Source organism: Panicum hallii, chromosome 6 (genome assembly GCF_002211085.1).
Source record: "Panicum hallii strain FIL2 chromosome 6, PHallii_v3.1, whole genome shotgun sequence".
Taxonomy (NCBI): Eukaryota; Viridiplantae; Streptophyta; class Magnoliopsida; order Poales; family Poaceae; genus Panicum; species Panicum hallii.
In genome coordinates, this window is record NC_038047.1 from 9,152,769 (window position 1) to 9,169,422 (window position 16,654).

General features: G+C 43.0%; 1 protein-coding gene across 4 annotated transcripts; it reads right to left on the bottom strand.

Moving 5' to 3' along the window:
• Positions 1–2,532: 2,532 nt before the first annotated feature.
• Positions 2,533–7,818, bottom strand: LOC112898458 (probable E3 ubiquitin-protein ligase XBOS35). 4 transcript variants are annotated; one of them, XM_025966788.1, is made up of 12 exons: positions 7,340–7,818; positions 7,230–7,239; positions 5,900–6,105; positions 5,695–5,754; positions 5,210–5,281; positions 4,948–5,123; positions 4,638–4,798; positions 4,431–4,489; positions 4,307–4,353; positions 3,777–3,917; positions 3,265–3,356; positions 2,533–3,191 (listed from the first exon to the last, which is right to left on the bottom strand). In XM_025966788.1, the coding sequence occupies exons 3-12, from the start codon at positions 6,092–6,094 to the stop codon at positions 2,743–2,745; spliced, it is 1,452 nt and encodes a 483-aa protein (XP_025822573.1). In that variant the 5' UTR covers positions 6,095–6,105; positions 7,230–7,239; positions 7,340–7,818; the 3' UTR covers positions 2,533–2,742. The 4 variants fall into 4 exon arrangements, with proteins under 4 accessions (XP_025822573.1, XP_025822572.1, XP_025822569.1 ...); XM_025966787.1 differs by having other exon boundaries at positions 7,176–7,239; XM_025966784.1 differs by lacking the exon at positions 7,230–7,239.
• Between the last annotated feature and the right edge of the window lie 8,836 nt (positions 7,819–16,654).

Here is a 16,654-nt window from a genome sequence, read left to right on the forward strand (position 1 = left end):
ATCGTGATGAGCTTCTCTAGATCCCATGTCTCTAGGCTGATGTTGTAATTAACAACAAAAGTCTCAAACTCTTTTGGCAGAGAAGCCAGAACCAAATGGACAACGAAAGCATGAGGAAGCTCCATGTCCATAGGTTTGAGCTTGGATGCCATGTTGCTCATCTTTAGTATGTGCTCTCTCACACCACCGCCAGTGTATTTGTCATTTACTAACCTCTGAATCAGAGTTTGTGCATAAGCTTTTGAGGAGCCAACGAATTAACTCTCAACTTTCTTTAAGTACTCAACTGCGGTGGCGCAATCTGGGATTGCTCCCCTGATACTGTCTATAATGGAACTCTTGATGACCATCAAGCACTTCCTGTTGGAAGAGTTCCATTTTGCTCTCTCAAGATCTTACTTCATTTGAACATTTGCATGTTCTCTCTGACGAGCTTGCCAAACAGTAGATGTCTCTTCCGGGTCCCTCACCAGTTCCTCGGGATCAACAGGAAACGGTGAGGTGATGGCTAAGTCAATGCCTGACAGTGCGAGAGCCACTTCTAGCTTTTATGCCCATATCCCGTAGTTGGAACCATCCAACGGCGGTATAGCATTAATGAAAGTCATTGCATTAGATCCTGAAATTTAAATCAAGAAAAGTGAGAACTGCTTTATAAAATAATAAATTGCATATCTTAATTCAACGTTGGTCAATATTAAGACATACAAATATCTAGCTGCATTATTTCTAAAACACCGTTGGGTAGAATTAGAGCAAATGCATGGAAACTTACTTAAAAAATTATAATACTGCTATTATCAACGTTGGTCAGAAAATAATAATATTATAACAGAAGAAAACTGAAAACTGACTCCTTTAATTATAATGTCTCGTTGGTTCGAAAATAATTAAAAGATATAACTTAATTAAGTTTGCAGCGGAAAAATTAAAATATGCTTACTTTCAGAAACTTACTAACTGACTGTCTCTCTGTAGAATTTATCACGTTGGTGAAAATTAAATTAGAGACAAAACTATACAAGAAATGTCTAAAGGAAGATTTCTGAAAAATACTTAACAAATTTACTGTGTATATGGCCCAAAACAGCCCAAAACGGCCCGGCCCAGCGCGGCCGACGCGCGAGTGGGGCGCTTACCCGCGCACCAGGCCGCAACCTGGGCCTGGGCCGGGAAAGCCGTCCCCCGCCTGGGCCAAAAGCGGCCCGTGCGCCCGCGGATCGACCGCGACCGTCCGATCGAGATCGACGGTCGCGCGTCGATTTCGGCGGGTCAAAACCCCCGCGCGCCCACGTCTCTCGGAAACCCTAGCCACTCTCTTCTCTCCCCCGGTGTTTGCTTCCTTCCACGCACGCGAGCGAGGGCGACGGCCGGCGGCTCGGAGCAAGCGGCGCCACGGCGAGCCCCCTCGCCGGCGTGCGCGTTCGCCGCAAGGGGAGCGCGCCGCCGTCGAGCGACGTCTCCGTGGCGCCCAGATCTACGGCGCGGCGGGGTCAACGACTCGCGCGACCTCCATCCACCCGAGGCAGAGAACCTCGCGGGATCTGGTCAAGGCGCCGGCGTCCCGGGCGCGTTGACGGCGGGCGGTCCAAGGTAAAACCGGGTAGGTTCCCCTTGTACCGCCCCTTTCTGTTGTGAGCTAGGGTTAGGGTTAGGTTTAGATTTTGCACGGGATGCTTTGATACTTTCACCCCGAAAGGTTTGAATCGGTCTGTTCTTGCTTACTCCCGACTTAATGCAATTCCCCTCCTTCTAATTGCTGTGCGAGATCATTACCCGAGCCTAACTACACTTAGTTAGGCTTACTGATACCAATGTTATGTCCAGAAATCGACTAAGTGTAAGCCGGCTCGGTGATTAGGCTAAACAGGATAGCAATTTAGGGCTAATTGAGAATGTAACAGAGAGAGAGAGAGAAAAGGAGATTGATTAGAGGAGCCATACCACCGGTTGAAGTTCCGGCATCGCCATTGTTTGCCATGGCGGTGAAAGATCCAAGCCGTAGTCGAAGACAAGGGTGAGCGGACGGCGGTGAAGTCGAGCAGAGGCGGTGGCGTGGATGCAGAGGCGGCGGCGGCGCTTCCCGTCGCTTCAGCACCGCACTTAGATCGGATCGTGCTAGGGCTTTTAGGTGGAATTACGGCAACGCGGCGAACATCGTCCGGCGTGCCCCGGCCCCCACCTTTCCTTTTATTGTGGCGCTGCGCGACGGGGGCCCACATGCCATTGGGTTGGCTGTGCGCCCCCGATCAGGGCGCGTAACCGTCTCCGGATCGGTTGTTGGACCGATCCGGTGTTTAGATCAAACTAACAGGATTGTGATCGGGATGTACAATGTAGATTGCAAGCTAATGAGCAGATTTTTTTTCTGTAGATCTTGAATTGGCAGATTCAATCTTGTCAGATTACCTCTGAAATTATCGGAATCATTTTCTTTACAAAGAAACATAAACTTGCTAACTTGAATTGGCAGATTCAGAATTCTGAAATCCTCCAAGGTAACTTTTTACGAAGATCCATGAACTTGCTGGCTTTTGTAAAACGCAGATGGTATATACTTCACATATAAGTAGACGAACGAGTCATGTACACAAACAGTTCTTCTCCACGAGGACTGCATGCATATTACATGACAAGAAACACAGAAGCAAAGAGAAACATGGACAGACACTAAACAAGTTTGAACTGCCAAACCCCGAAAACTCGCAGGAAGGGAGGCAGAGAACCAACGGAGGGCTGCTATCAAAACTCTGAATATCTCCTAATTCTTTCCCTGTACGATGACGACCGCTGCACATCTGGCCTGAGACAACTGATGAGGCAAGGCACCGCCTCTTCAGCTCCTGTGCAGTTCAACTTCAATGACGACAGTTTCCCAGAGCCAATGGATCTAAAAGAGGAGCATCCCAACTGAACCGAGGAGGAGCGCAATCGATGCCTGTCTGGCCGACGATGCAAGGAGCTGGCATGATTGGAACCAGTGCTTGCGCCTGCTGCACATAGAGCTAGCGATGTGCTTGTCCATGGAAGCTCCTTTATTGGGGTGGTACTCGTGAGCTTCATGAAAGAGACAATGGCATGACGGCACAAAGGGCATGATATGGAGCCGGGAACGCCACGGATGGATGTTGAGCTGCTTGTGGTCGAGCACAAATACAGTGCGCATTTGGTGCAGAACTCATGGCCGCAGCCTATTAAAATATGCAGTTATATTGGTTATATTAGCAGGGTTGAACGATGCATCATGAGTCAGTTTGCCGGTACCTTCTGCAGCTACCGTGCATTCCACCTCCAAGCATATGACGCATGGATCCTGACATGTGGACGAGGCAGAAGTCTTTCTCCATCCGCACTCACTGCAAAATATAAAAAAACGGTTGAATTTTCAATGGCATATAAGAAAATGAAAAAAAGGAAAACATGGCAGCTCTATCTGTTTTTGTGGACTTCAAAATTTGATGTTGGGGATAACAAATAAATGTTCGTTTCTTATTATCATCATTCTGGACAGTGAAAAGCATGCCTGTTGGTTTGGAGCAAGTCTGTTGTTTTAGTTCCCCAAAGACAAAGATAATACATAATAGGAAAATACTGCTGTAAAGCATTGGCAACCTTCATCTCTTTCACTGGAGCAAGTTATGTTGATACAACCACTGGAGCATGCATGTTTGGTAAATTTTAGATGTTCTTACAGGAGATAACGTTTAAATTTTAATTGTAGACACTTCATGATGATATACGAATAACTACATATTTTGTCTGGTATTTGAACTCACCGAGCGATTTTGACAATGCTCATTAGTGGTAGACACAGATATGGTGAAGGAAGAATGCGTATTCGGCCCTCTGGCTGTTTGCTTAGGATGCCTTCAACACTATTTTTGTGCCACGAACGAGCCACATCTCGAGGAGTCAACCTTCAAGCAAATAGTATTGGAGAAGAGTAAGCAATCCAAACAACTAGCATGGAAGTCTTTCCAGTAAGGGATTAACATACTCCAGCCCAACCAGTCTTTCGTCATTGGAAAACAACATTTTTCAAGTTTCATGTGGGATACAAGAGCATACAACATCAGAATTCATAAGTACAAAAAAGTAAAAATAGCTTCAGGATTTGAGTACTTCAAAGTAAAGGTGGCTCAACTATATTTGCAAGTGACTAAATAAAGAGATCTTATTTCATAATACATTTTGTATAACAAAGAACATAACCATGCTGTGGCAGTTATATAGTAATTTTTTATAAGATAACTTTAATTAATTTGGTATAGAAACAAATATTTATGATAGACTGGCTAGTGCATACCCATTAGCATTTTCAGCTCCGATGTTCGCTCCTGCTGCAATGAGAAGCTGTTTAGCAGAAATCAGTAAATGGGAGTTGGCATATTGCTTAAATTCTCATGAAATATAAAAGTTAGCCGTCATACTTGGCAGCAGACAGCACTTCCACCACATGCCGCGTAATGGAGAGGAGTGCTACCTGAACCTGCATGAAGGAATTAGTTAATCTAGGATCATATTAAAAAAGTCAGGAAAAATCAACTTGTCATCCACAATTACATGCCAAACTGATGGTCAAAGTTCCATGACAAACTGAATCAGGTTCACATTGGTCATTTCTGTTTAATACTTACCAATGAGGTCAATAGTTGAACCATCATTGACTGTGACCTCAGAGACGGAAGCTCCAAGATCTAATAGCAACTGCACACTCTCAGCATGGCCATGAAGGGCTGCCAAGTGAAGCGGGGTGACGCCGCCATCTGACTTTCCATTAATTAGCCTCCGGAGAGATCTGGAGAGCACAAGAAGAAATGGCACACATTTATCCGTGAGAGGGGATGACCACATAAATGAACACGCTGAGAGTACAAATAAAAATGATGCAAATTTATAAGTGATTAGAAAGATGCCAATATAGATGAACGTCAGGGTTTTACATACACCGCATCGAAGGCATCCTTTTTTGTTTCATCTCTGGACTTTCCACGCATAACGTTCCAAAAGTCTGACAAGCTAGGCACGTAATCAGCCACAAGAAGCCGAATGCACCGAGTATGACCTTTCAGGGCGGCAAAATGAATAGCTGTCGCGCCACTAAAACAATCTCTCCTATGAATCTAGAAATTCAAGATACAAATCACTTGCATAAATAGAGATTTTGGAATAATTTGACCCAAAAATAAGCTAGGTAATGTTCACTTACATTAGCTTTGAAAAGAACTAGAATCTGTACAACTTTCCAGTGACCATATAGACAAGCTTGCATCAAAGCAGTCTGCGCAGTGTAATGTTCAGAGTTAGCAATAAAAAAAGCACATAACTTAAAACACAACTGGGAAGAAAAGTAAACAATCAGGTGACCCATTGAAGAATAGTCTTATCTCTATCAATTTTTAAGTACTGAGCACTTCACAACCATTTTGTACAGTAAAACTCAACCAAGAAAATGAAATAAGGATATAGTCCCTCCTCTCCATGAAGCTACTAATTCCCACTCGAAAAAATAGGCCACCTCAGTTACAAAGCCTGTAGTTGTATCATATCATTGCATAAACCACTTATTGAATAAATTATCGGTTAAGTGTATTTCCTAATATAATCCTGGATGAAAACTAATTGCTGATGAAATACTCCAAAGGAATATGAAAAAATCATTGAAGATCTAAGGTGAGAAATAGAAGAATTTACCTGTCCTCTGCAATTTCTAAGGTTGATATTGACCCCGGATTCGATTAGGAGGGAGACAATCTATCATGGAGCAAGGAGGTACTATTTGTCAAATAATAGCAAATCCACATACTGATAACTGATTAAATGAATTAAAAAGGCAAGGTGGATCTAGAATTATTGCAGAAAGATCAGGAAACGATTGTACACAAAATCAATGGTTCACCTCATGGTGGCCCTTCGCAGCCGAGTAATGGAGTGGCGAGTTCCGGATCCCGAATGTCGAGTACCGGGCAAGGCGAGGGTTGAGCTCCAAGAGGGCTCTAGCCTCTTGAATGTCTCCATCCCTTGCGGCGGAAACGAGTCGCTCCCCGGTAGCCGAGCACCCGAACGAATCGCCCATCATACCTAAGAGCCCCATGGCGCTTGTATCTATGAAAACACAAAATATTACCAACAATTATTGCAGAGGCTTTCCAAGTACTGGATATCACTACTTGAGCACCCTATGGAACTGCACAGATAGAATTACAGAATTCTTAAAGCCGAGAAATACTAAGGCAGGCACAGTAATGGAGAGCGGGTGTTAGCCTTATACTGATTTGTGGAATTCGCCACACACCACTTGGGCACTATACAAAGAAACCATTCAGAAACAGCGGAAAAAACGCCACATGTCTAATTGACAATAAACACAAGAATCCTACATAAGCAGGGACAAAATGGCGTCACAGGCTCAGCGTTTTCTGTGGGTAGCTGGCGAACGATGGAGGTAAGGGCGGTAGTAAATGAGTAACTGGATCAGTATGCCACTTCTAGAAGAAGCCGATGCAAATGGCAGCACGATTGGGTTCTCTACGCAAGCAACTACCCAAATTGAACAAATCAATAGAGAAGTTGAACATAGAGGATAACCTCAACTGATCCGGGAAGATACTAGCACTCAAAGAACTTGGTACTGCATCCACATGGATCAAAGTGTACAACAGATGTCACCTTTCTTTAGGAAACAAATCGCGCCAAATTGACAGGGAAGAACAGGAATACTGATATATTAAAAAAAAATGAACTGGAAGATAAATGAAGATAGCATCTTCCCCCAAACTGATCCAGGAAATGGTAAGCAGCCGCATCCCAAACCACCCCATTTTTTTAAACTGCAATTATAATTTTCCTACTATTCTGCAGACCACAAAGCGATGTGGTCAGACGGAGGCGGAGACGCAGTAATGGTGGTGGAAAAACGGTAGCAGAGACGCGTCGCTATCTCCCCTGTCCCTCTCGGGGCGGGAGGGCGAGACGGCCCCATCTGCCCAAGGAGGAATGGCGCAACTACCAGCGCCGGCATTGAGCTCGCAGATTGACCTTGGACAGGCGAAGAAAGGCAAGAACGGCAAAGGGGAAGAAGAACCTGAGCGCATCGGTACAAACGCGCCCTTTTGACATCCGAGAGAGGGCCGGCCGGCCGGACGGACGATAAAAGGAGGATTGAAGCGACTAACCACGAAAATCGAGCCCGGATCAACGCATTTAACCCGAAATTAAGCAGGCATTACCGCTAAATTCCTGCCAAAAATAAAGATCAGATCTCCCGGCGACGAAATGCCCGATAGAAATGGCTCCGCGCGAGTAACCAGAATCAAGAAACGGAAAGCGGCCCGCTTACCTCGCGAGAGCCCACCAGAGAAGAAAAGTAAGGGATCTTCAGGCGGCCGCCGGTGCCGGGGAAGCCGAATCCCCTCCTCCGCCTTGCCGCCGCCGACGCCAACTCATCAAGAAATCAACAAGTGTTCAGGGAACGCAGGTGGCTCCGCCCGCGCGCTCTAGCTGTCCCTGTCAGCTGACCGGCGCTGTCTCGCGCCGAGACAGGGCGGGATGGGAGGAAAGAACGAGGTGGTGGGAGGAGGGGGGCCAGGACAAGGGGCGCAGCGCATGCGGCAGTGGAGAGCACGAGGTGATGGGGGAGGGGAGCCGGCTGGCTGGCTGGGCGAGGAGAGTATTGTCGAGCCTCAGCACGAACACATGGGGCTCGCTGCGGCTGCGGCGCGCGGTTCCTGCCGTTTCTTGTAGCGCCGCTGCAGCGACAGACAGCGAGAGGGCGGAGCCGCAGAGGGCGCGGCGCGCGGGGTTGGTGCGTGGCGAGTTGGCGAATGGCGATGGCTCTGCGCTGCACGTCCGGCTTCCGGCCTTGGTGGTGTCGGAATGCGCCTGACGGGATTTCTTTCTTCGTCCTCCCTTCTGTGTCTTCCTCGGTACCTGACACTGACAGTAGTTACCTGAATTACCTGTTATTTTTAACTTTGTGTCCGGATAAATAGGTTGTGACAGAGAACTTCAATTTATTCCTTCTTTCTGACAAATAGACAGATAATAAATTATAGCCTGATGGACACGAGATGGTTTTTATTTTTGCGTGGTGAAATTTGGATTCTGTAGGCATCATATGTCTTGAAATAGCTGCACAAGGAGGTAAAAAAAGGATGTAGCAAAAATTTTGCTCTGATTTTTCTTTCAAAAAAATTGCTCTGATGGATAGTTCCTTTGTCCGGATCAGTGTACGGGTAAGGAGGCACAAGGACATCTGAAGGCAAGATACTAAAGTTTAACCGTGCTTACCACTGGTTAAAAGGTACTCCTTTGCATCCCAATTCTCAAACACCGCCCACTACCATTTTCCAATGGACCTTGTATGTTGACATGTAATGTTACATTTGTAAAACTAACATATAAAAGCATGCAATTCCATACAATTTATCTGTAAATGCTTTTTATCAATATTTATATATCTAGAATATATAGTAATGGCACGTAATGTGGACCATGGCGGAGAAATTCACTACACATACAACAAATGGTCCTAAGTCTCAAAACGAGAAGGAAATCGATCAAATATTTTCGAAGCGGTGAATCCCAATGAACATGACAGATATTTTCTCAAAGGAACAAAGTAGCATGGTTAGATAGCAAAGATGGTAAGGATCTGAGCTTGACTGAGTTGAACTGTATTTTCTTGGGCCATAGCTTGACATTGAAAAAGTTGTAGTAGGATCCTTGTTGTCCACAGTCACACGTCGTCTATGACCAATGAAAGAATGGTTTTGTTGATTCCTGGAATAAATCAGAAAATGCAAGAAACCATGCTTATTGATGGCTTGTATCCAGGTGGGGTCAATTACACGATTTTGACCTCCTTTTGTAGAATTTATTGGTGTGATTGGTTTTTCCATCAAGTCGAGTGTTGAAACTCAGATACTCGATATTTGAAAACTACAACTGATTTCTCGTCTTCTTCTTTTGCCATTACTAGTGTCACCTCACATTGACATTTATGCTACTTATCTAGCACTGTGATGTCAATGGACCTATATATTTGACACAAGAGCTCCTCACTCTGCCAGCTTTAATGCTATTTTGTGGATTGCAGGAGATTGAGAAGTGTAATGAATTAATTTCCTCTTCATCCTCTCACACTCCCTTCCAATCCACATGGAAAATAGTTGTCTCCAAACACCATATGCTTCTATATTCCATTTGTGTGTGTTCATATAGCATAATTAACAAATCCAGGTCTAGTCCTAAAAGGATCCTACAGGCTCACATGCATGCATGCTGCTGCTACTACTACTATAATAATAATAATAATAATAATAATAATAATAATAACAACAACAATAATAACTACAACAACACCAACACCAAAAAACCCGTTTTCAGCACCATGGGAACGGGGTCCCCCTAGCCGTGGACAAACCAAAGGTAAATAGGCCAAAAGGCCCTCCTGGCCCATTAGCAATAATGGGCAAAACTGAAGCACCTAGAGGATCTGAGACCGCGGGAGGCTAAGCGCCTCCCCGGGACATGGCGGTCCCTTCGTGGAGAAGGGATTCGCTTAACGATGCATTTAATGCGCCTGCCCTGCTACAACCAGGCGAGGCTCAGGGGCGGCGCGCCTTACCCGTAAAATGACATGATTACAGGGGAGGCATACTCATAGACGGCGCGGTGATCAGAGTAGTGGGAGCCCCCCTCCCAGGTCACGTCCCGTCGTCTGGCGATGGACGGTGGAGGTAGGGGCACTTACACCTCCTGTCACATCGGGCAGGCATAGAGATGAGCGCCTGCGATCCCGGGCAACGCACAGGAAAGATCCCAGGCGGTGCACGAAGCCCGGGAGAGATCCCAGGGCATCCCGGGATCCCTTGAGGGGGGACCTTGGGAGACAACAGCCCCGGCCCACAGCACAGAACCCTGTCTAGCGGGCAGATGCCACTTGCAAGCCGGCGCCCTTCATGAGGCGCCGCATTCACACTTAAGGCGGTAAGTCTCTTCCTGGGGCCCACGGGGAAAGGCTACAAATAGAATAAATGGGCAACGTGTAAAAAGGGGACCGAAGGAGATTCAACTGAATACAACTACCAGCTCCACACAGGACGTAGGATGTTACGCTTATAGCGGTTTGAACTAGTCTAAACCTTCTTGTCTCCTGGTCATCGCACGGTCGAAACCCTACGGCGTGTTACACCCTTGGCCGAATCTCTAAATGGAGGTTCCCATGAATCCCAGCTTGCGGTACTCATCCACCGACACCCGCTAGAGTACTAGTATTACCTGACGATGAACACTAGTATACAACAATTATTTTGGATACCATGGAGGGTGTGGTAGGTGGAACCCTCAATTGAAGAAGATATGGTCCCTCCTATATGTTATATGTCCTATCCTTACACCCAATAGATTACCCATAAAATATTCAGTTAAACGTTTACTAGTGTGTATATTGCCTGCTTGCTGCACTTTTTAACATTCTCACACTTCTCAATGTATATGGATAAAGGTTTATATTTGCTTCCATTAATTAACTTAGAAGGTGTATTAGCTATGATCAACTACAAAACGGTATCAATGTCTAGCATACATGGAGTTAAAAAGTACTCCCTCCGTCCCATAAAGACTGTTCGTTTAGAAAATTTCAGACATATTACTAGCAGTGAAAAATGATCATGTTACCCTAATTAACTATAGCAGTTGTGATTGAAGACCGCGCTGTTTATTTGGTTCCCTAGAGTCTCAATAAATGCAAATGCATTGGAACATGAAAAGTAACATCCACTTAAGCATTTGATTGGCTCCATGCCCTTCTCTATGCAATTATTTCTTGGTGTTTGATATTGCTTTAATTAGATGGCCTTTATTACAATCTAAAAGATCATTTTTTATGGAAAAAAAATTGAAGGCTAAATAAACAGTCTTTATAGGTCGGAGGAGTATGAGCTTGCTAACTATACATTTGACAGATGTATGAAAAACTCACTACTTATTGATGCAAATCACATTGTTAGATGTAGAAACCTTTTTTATAATTTCATTCACAAAAAATAGCTATATTTCAAAGGCTGGAATAAATGGCTGGGTCTTATATTTACATTATTGTTAGTTTACTGTATAATCAAGTATGTTGAAGATATTTTATTCACATTGGTGCTTGCTAGGTGCAAAATTGTTTCTCAATTTTTTAAATTTTCTTGCAAGGTTTTATCAGACCATGATGGCAACTCTACATAAGTACCAGTTTTATATGAAAAAGTCCTAAGGGGAAAACACAAGTCAAATTAATGCTTGCAAGTCATATGGCCCTAATTTATGGCAACTGCCGATAATGACAACTTATTAAGTTTAACAAGCAAGAGATTTTTCCAAGGCGGCCGTATACCCATTTTTTTTCAGTTATTAGCAGCACCGCCGAAAATCGTCACTTGTTGAGCTCAACAAGCAAGCGACCCTTTCAACGCCTCCCACTTTTCAATGACAGACATACTTTTCCTATTCTGCATTGTTCTGTTCCTTTTGTTTCTCCAGTGATTTGTACATTGAGCAAATATTGTGCAAGGGGACATGGAGAGCTGTTTCTTTGTTGGTTCCCCTCATATTCTATTGTCACCATCACAGTGCTGCAGCCACTTTTTTTATAGTAGGCATCACAAATTATTGCAGGCCAGAAGAAACACAAGCGGTGACCCAACCCCACAAGGAAGGCATGTCTGCCTGCATGATGGAGAGAGCCACGCAGGGAACCAGCAGTCGTTGCAGGAGGCTCCATTCGTCCACTGTGGCAGGCCCCATCCTGCACATTGCTATGCTACAAGTAGATGTAGTCCTGCCATGGATTTGATGGTCATTTGCTATTTTAATATTCTAGAGTTGGATGGGATCTCCAATGAGATGGACCCCTTTATACGCATCTCTTTGGTTAAGGCGGTACATAGGTGTGGTACTACTGTTGATTCATATGATTGTAAAGCTGAAAAGGAACAGTTTAAGGTACCTTTTTATTTTCCCATACTTTGCCCAACCTAAATAGAGACCCTATACAGTAGTTCAACGAGCTATGATTTCAAATTTATCACCAATTTTCTAGTTATGTTCCCCTGTCTGTCGCACAATCATATTTTCTATGGTCTAGCTAATGTGCATTATAGTAAAAAAAAGCTTCTAAATATTTCTAAGAAATTCATAAAATGTTATTTGGACAAAAGTGCATTCAGAATATGTACACCGAAGAAATAACTTAATATCTATAATAATACACTTTTAAAAAATGTTTTAACAAAACTGTTGGATTATTTGAGAAACCAAACAATAACTGAATGAAATTAGCTAGAATACTTAAAGGAAGTACTTATATTGGCATTTCCGACTTGGAGGAGGACATGCATCCCACTAAGAACTATGCTCAGCTTACATTTTTAAAGTATTATACTTCACGAAACAAGAAAACTACACTGAATAATAAGTTTGCTCTAAAGTAGAATGGTCTTAATATCGATCATGCAAAATTTACATAGTGCGTTGTAAGTTCAACGTTGTGTACACAGTCATGTTTCGTATGTTCAATTATCGCATTTTGAAGCTAGATCATGAGCATGGTAACTAGTAAACAAGATAGAAAACTACTGGGCATGTCTATACACCGGAGGGATTTAGAGTCGAGGTTGCACGCAGTTCATATTAATATGCACCGCAGAACACGATAGATTCCATTTCACTTTCACCAGATCTTGACTGTTTCCGTTGTCAGGGCACAAAGGTCCACTCGTATGTGCCACATGACAAAAGGTCTCATTTCACTCACGCACGCTCTGCAAAGTTTGGATTGGGCTATAAAGAAAAAAGCTCGCTGCACATGCTCATTCTCCTGCACATGTAACTCTCTGTGTTAAAAAAACCCACAAGCACGTCAATCAGAGAACATGAAAGATCCCTAACAATTGACATGGATCGGGAAAAAAAAAGTTGCTGCGGAAGTTCCTCGCAGAATGGATCACCTTTTGACAAACATCAACTACTTTTGCAGGGCTGTAGCCCCAACATTTGTGGACCACTGGAGTAAATTAAGCATATTAATTAAATAATAAAACCATCATTTCAACCTTTACGACAGTCTTTCCCCTCGAGCATGATTTCGAGTGAAACAGTCGAGTACTCCTTCCGTACTAAATTACAATTCGTTTTATCTTTTCTAAATACATAATTTTTCATTGTATCTAGATACAGGATACATCTATGTGCATAGTAAATATATGTATCTAAAAAATTAAAATAAATTATAATTTAAGATGGAGAGAGTACATAGTAGATGAGCCTCTATGAAGTCATATACTCAAGCAGTATATAAATCATGTTAGCATTTCTCAACTTCTTTCCTAATATCACTTCCTCTATGATTTTGGTGCATATCCCCCCTCTTCTGAGTCTTATTTCTCATGTCTCATTACGGTGATTATGTTGACTATTCAAAGTCAATGCTACCAACTATCTCGATTCATTTGCGCAAGTCACAAAAAGAGATTAATTGTATTTGGTCATCTATATCAGCGACCTTCTTAATATATTAATCTCAGAAACAGACTGTCTTAAATAATGTGCTTATCTGCAAAAACTGTAACGTGGTCTTCACTAACTTCCACTTATTCAATTAGCATGAGCTGCATGACTTTCATCTAGTATTCTATTTTATTTGGACAACTTCTACAAAATTCATTTTGTCTAGCAATTTTACAAGCAAATTTGAGAACATTGAATGGGTATTTTAGGCGATACGGGATCGTAATATATCATGGATGATTAAAAGTTGATCATAATCCCCTGTATCCAAACAAGCCCAACCTAGCTAGTAGTTTCATCCCTGTCCTGGTAAAGAGCTTAATAGCTGTCCATTAATACCTTCTTTTTCTAAGAAAAATAAATCAAAATATTAAGATGACTGTTCTTTTGGCGGTGTGGTGGCTTCTCTTAAGAGGCATTAAAAAATTCTTACTAAAAATCCAATGTTTCCTGTAGAAATTAACAGACTTGCAAGCAGAGGCTAATTCTTCTGATACACTATGGTTTGCACTACGCAGAGAGGAACATAGATAAGGCCAAATGCAATCGTGCCTGAGAACATGCATGGATTTCATGGAAAGATGAACCAAACAAATGTGATTAGAAATGGGGGGAGCACTACCATTGAACAATGTAACTATAAAATTCTTTGTGGCCTCATCACCAGTGATTGAGGCGACAGTTTTCAGAGGGTCAGGATTAATCGGTTTTAAACATTGTAAAGTTGATGGCTTGATTAGTACGAGGTTTACAAACGTTTTAATATTGTTTTGTCCGTACCACGGACCAAAGAATATATAATCTGCTCTTTAACTAGATTGGAATCAAGTGAACAAAATTGCTTCATTTAGGGCTTAGTGGGTTGGTTACTTGGTTTTTAGGCACAACTTCCAGAAAAAGTAATTGGGTATAGCATAAATTGGCTAGTTTCTGTTTAGAAGTTTGTAATCTCTTCACCAGAGTTAGTTTTTACCCTTGCTTCTAGGAGTGTGGATATGATGCTCCCACCTTCTCTGTCTTCAGGATCAGGAACTACACCACCTGTAAAATTATAGGTAAAGGAGGGAGAATATGATAATAAAAATATTCTTATAGTACGAACGAAGATCTTTTGTTAGGTGCCTCAAACAGAGGAACTCGTGAAATAAATAAATGAAAACTTTAAGGAAACACAGAGACCGCTTATAATGTAGTGCCATGTGCAGTTTTGTGCAATCGTACATGTTGTATTTCAGATTTTCAGCACATTCTTGGAAGCATCTTAGAAATTTCACCAAGACCTTACAGAATTCCGATAGATTGCCCTCGATCATCAGTACATTTGACGGAATGATGGCATAGCCCATGTGCTTAGATACCTTTAATTACATATACAAAGAAAAGAGGTCAAACGGCTTCACTAATTTACCATAGAAAATGATAGCTAGCATCAAGTAAGCAAATAATTTAAGGGGGATATTAGTTTTACTAACATGAGAGACATATGCATCAGTAACTGTGGACCACATTGTAACCTCAGAACCATTGTACTTCTTTTGAAAAGTAGAACCATTGTACTTCATGATCTGTAATGCCAAGATCCAGAGTTGGTGCCTAAAGAAAGATTACATTGATGGTGCTACTAAATGAAATGTTCCGTATATTCTACTGTCCTCTGACTTGCCATCCCGGCAAGGTGGGATCCTGTACTGTACATTCAATCGCTAGGAAGCAAAAAAGATTAAAATGTTGGTCAGTAGACCTATCTGGGCTGAGGTAGGCTACAGGCCGACTCACAGGCCTGCTGGGCCTATATGAGCTTGGGCTCATGCTCTAAAAAAGACTGTTAAAAGGCGAGTTTTTTCAAAAAAGGAATAAAAAATAAAATTAGGAAAAGGGGTGCCGGTGGGGAAAATTTTGAAAAATGGGTACCTTCCGCCCGCTGATTGGGCGGGAGGCGTGGGGCCGGGGACCTCCCGCCCATCCAGTGGGCGGGACGTTCTCCGAGGGCCACTTCGCGAATTTTTTATTTGCGAAGAGGTCCCTGCCGGGGCAGGCGGGGGCATCCCGCCCATCCAAAGGGCGGGATGTTGTCCTGAGGGGCATCCCGCCCTTTGGTCGGGCGGGATGTCCCCCCCCCCCGGCTATATAAGCTCGAACCAGCTCCAAAAATTTCTATTTTATTCAGCAAAAATCAGAAAATAAGAAAGAAAGGAGAGGAAGAGAGAAGAGGAAGCGGCGAAGCCCTGTTCACACGTCGATTTGGAGGTATATTCTCATTCTAGCTGTATAATTACTTGAAAATAACTATAATCTAGGAAATATTTCTTAGAATAGTTATGTTTTGAATAGTTTTTAGTATTTTCATTTGTTTTTAGTATAATTGATATTCTGAATAGTTTAGAATTTGTAAAATATAATCTGAGAATCGCTGAAACTTAGGGTCGTCATTGTGTATTAATATGTAGTATAACTAGTTAATTCAATTGTGCGGTATTTTCAGATATGTCTTCCGAGAAGGGTATTTTCAGTATATATTACGGAGAAGGAAATATGATTTATGGGCCACATGGGGTAGATTTAAGTGAATTCAACTGTGCAGTCAGAGGAATTACCAGACCGCACGAGAGGACATTTGAATCCCTATGCAACTGGTTAATGAGGGGATTAAGGATTAATCAGGAGACACACACTGTGAGTGTTCAATGCGTCATTAATCGTACCACTCACGCTTTGATCTGGGAGCTGATGCCACTTGCAAGCAACGAGGACTGGTTAAATTATCTGCAAAATGCAAGTCATTGGCAATGACCACTGGTACTCCTTGTCAGTGTGCACCAGAACCCTTTGATAAATATTGAAGCTGCTCCGGGGGATGAAAATATTGATGAAGAAGTTGAGGGGGCAAACATTGAGGCAAGTGGGACCGCAACACCTCAATGCATGGCTGATGAGGGGGAGAACGTACCCTTCATTGTTGAACAGCTGCAAGACGAAGAACGTGAATTGGACGAAGCAATGAATGCCGATTCATCTGATGATGACGATGATGTGCCTCAAGATTGGGTAAGCAGCGACTTCAGTCATCTTGTCGTAGATGACGGATCTAGCTGGCCTTCGG

Bases quoted from the DNA above. Each gene is read 5' to 3' on its own strand.
- LOC112898458 (XM_025966784.1), bottom strand. From the start codon at position 6,094: ATGGGGCTCTTAGGTATGATGGGCGATTCGTTCGGGTGCTCGGCTACC. The intron at 5,755-5,899 runs GTGAACCATTGA...GCTCCATGATAG, and splicing joins CTGCGAAGGGCCACCATGAG to ATTGTCTCCCTCCTAATCGA. The intron at 4,490-4,637 runs GTAAGTATTAAA...TCCTTCATGCAG, and splicing joins TTCAACTATTGACCTCATTG to GTTCAGGTAGCACTCCTCTC.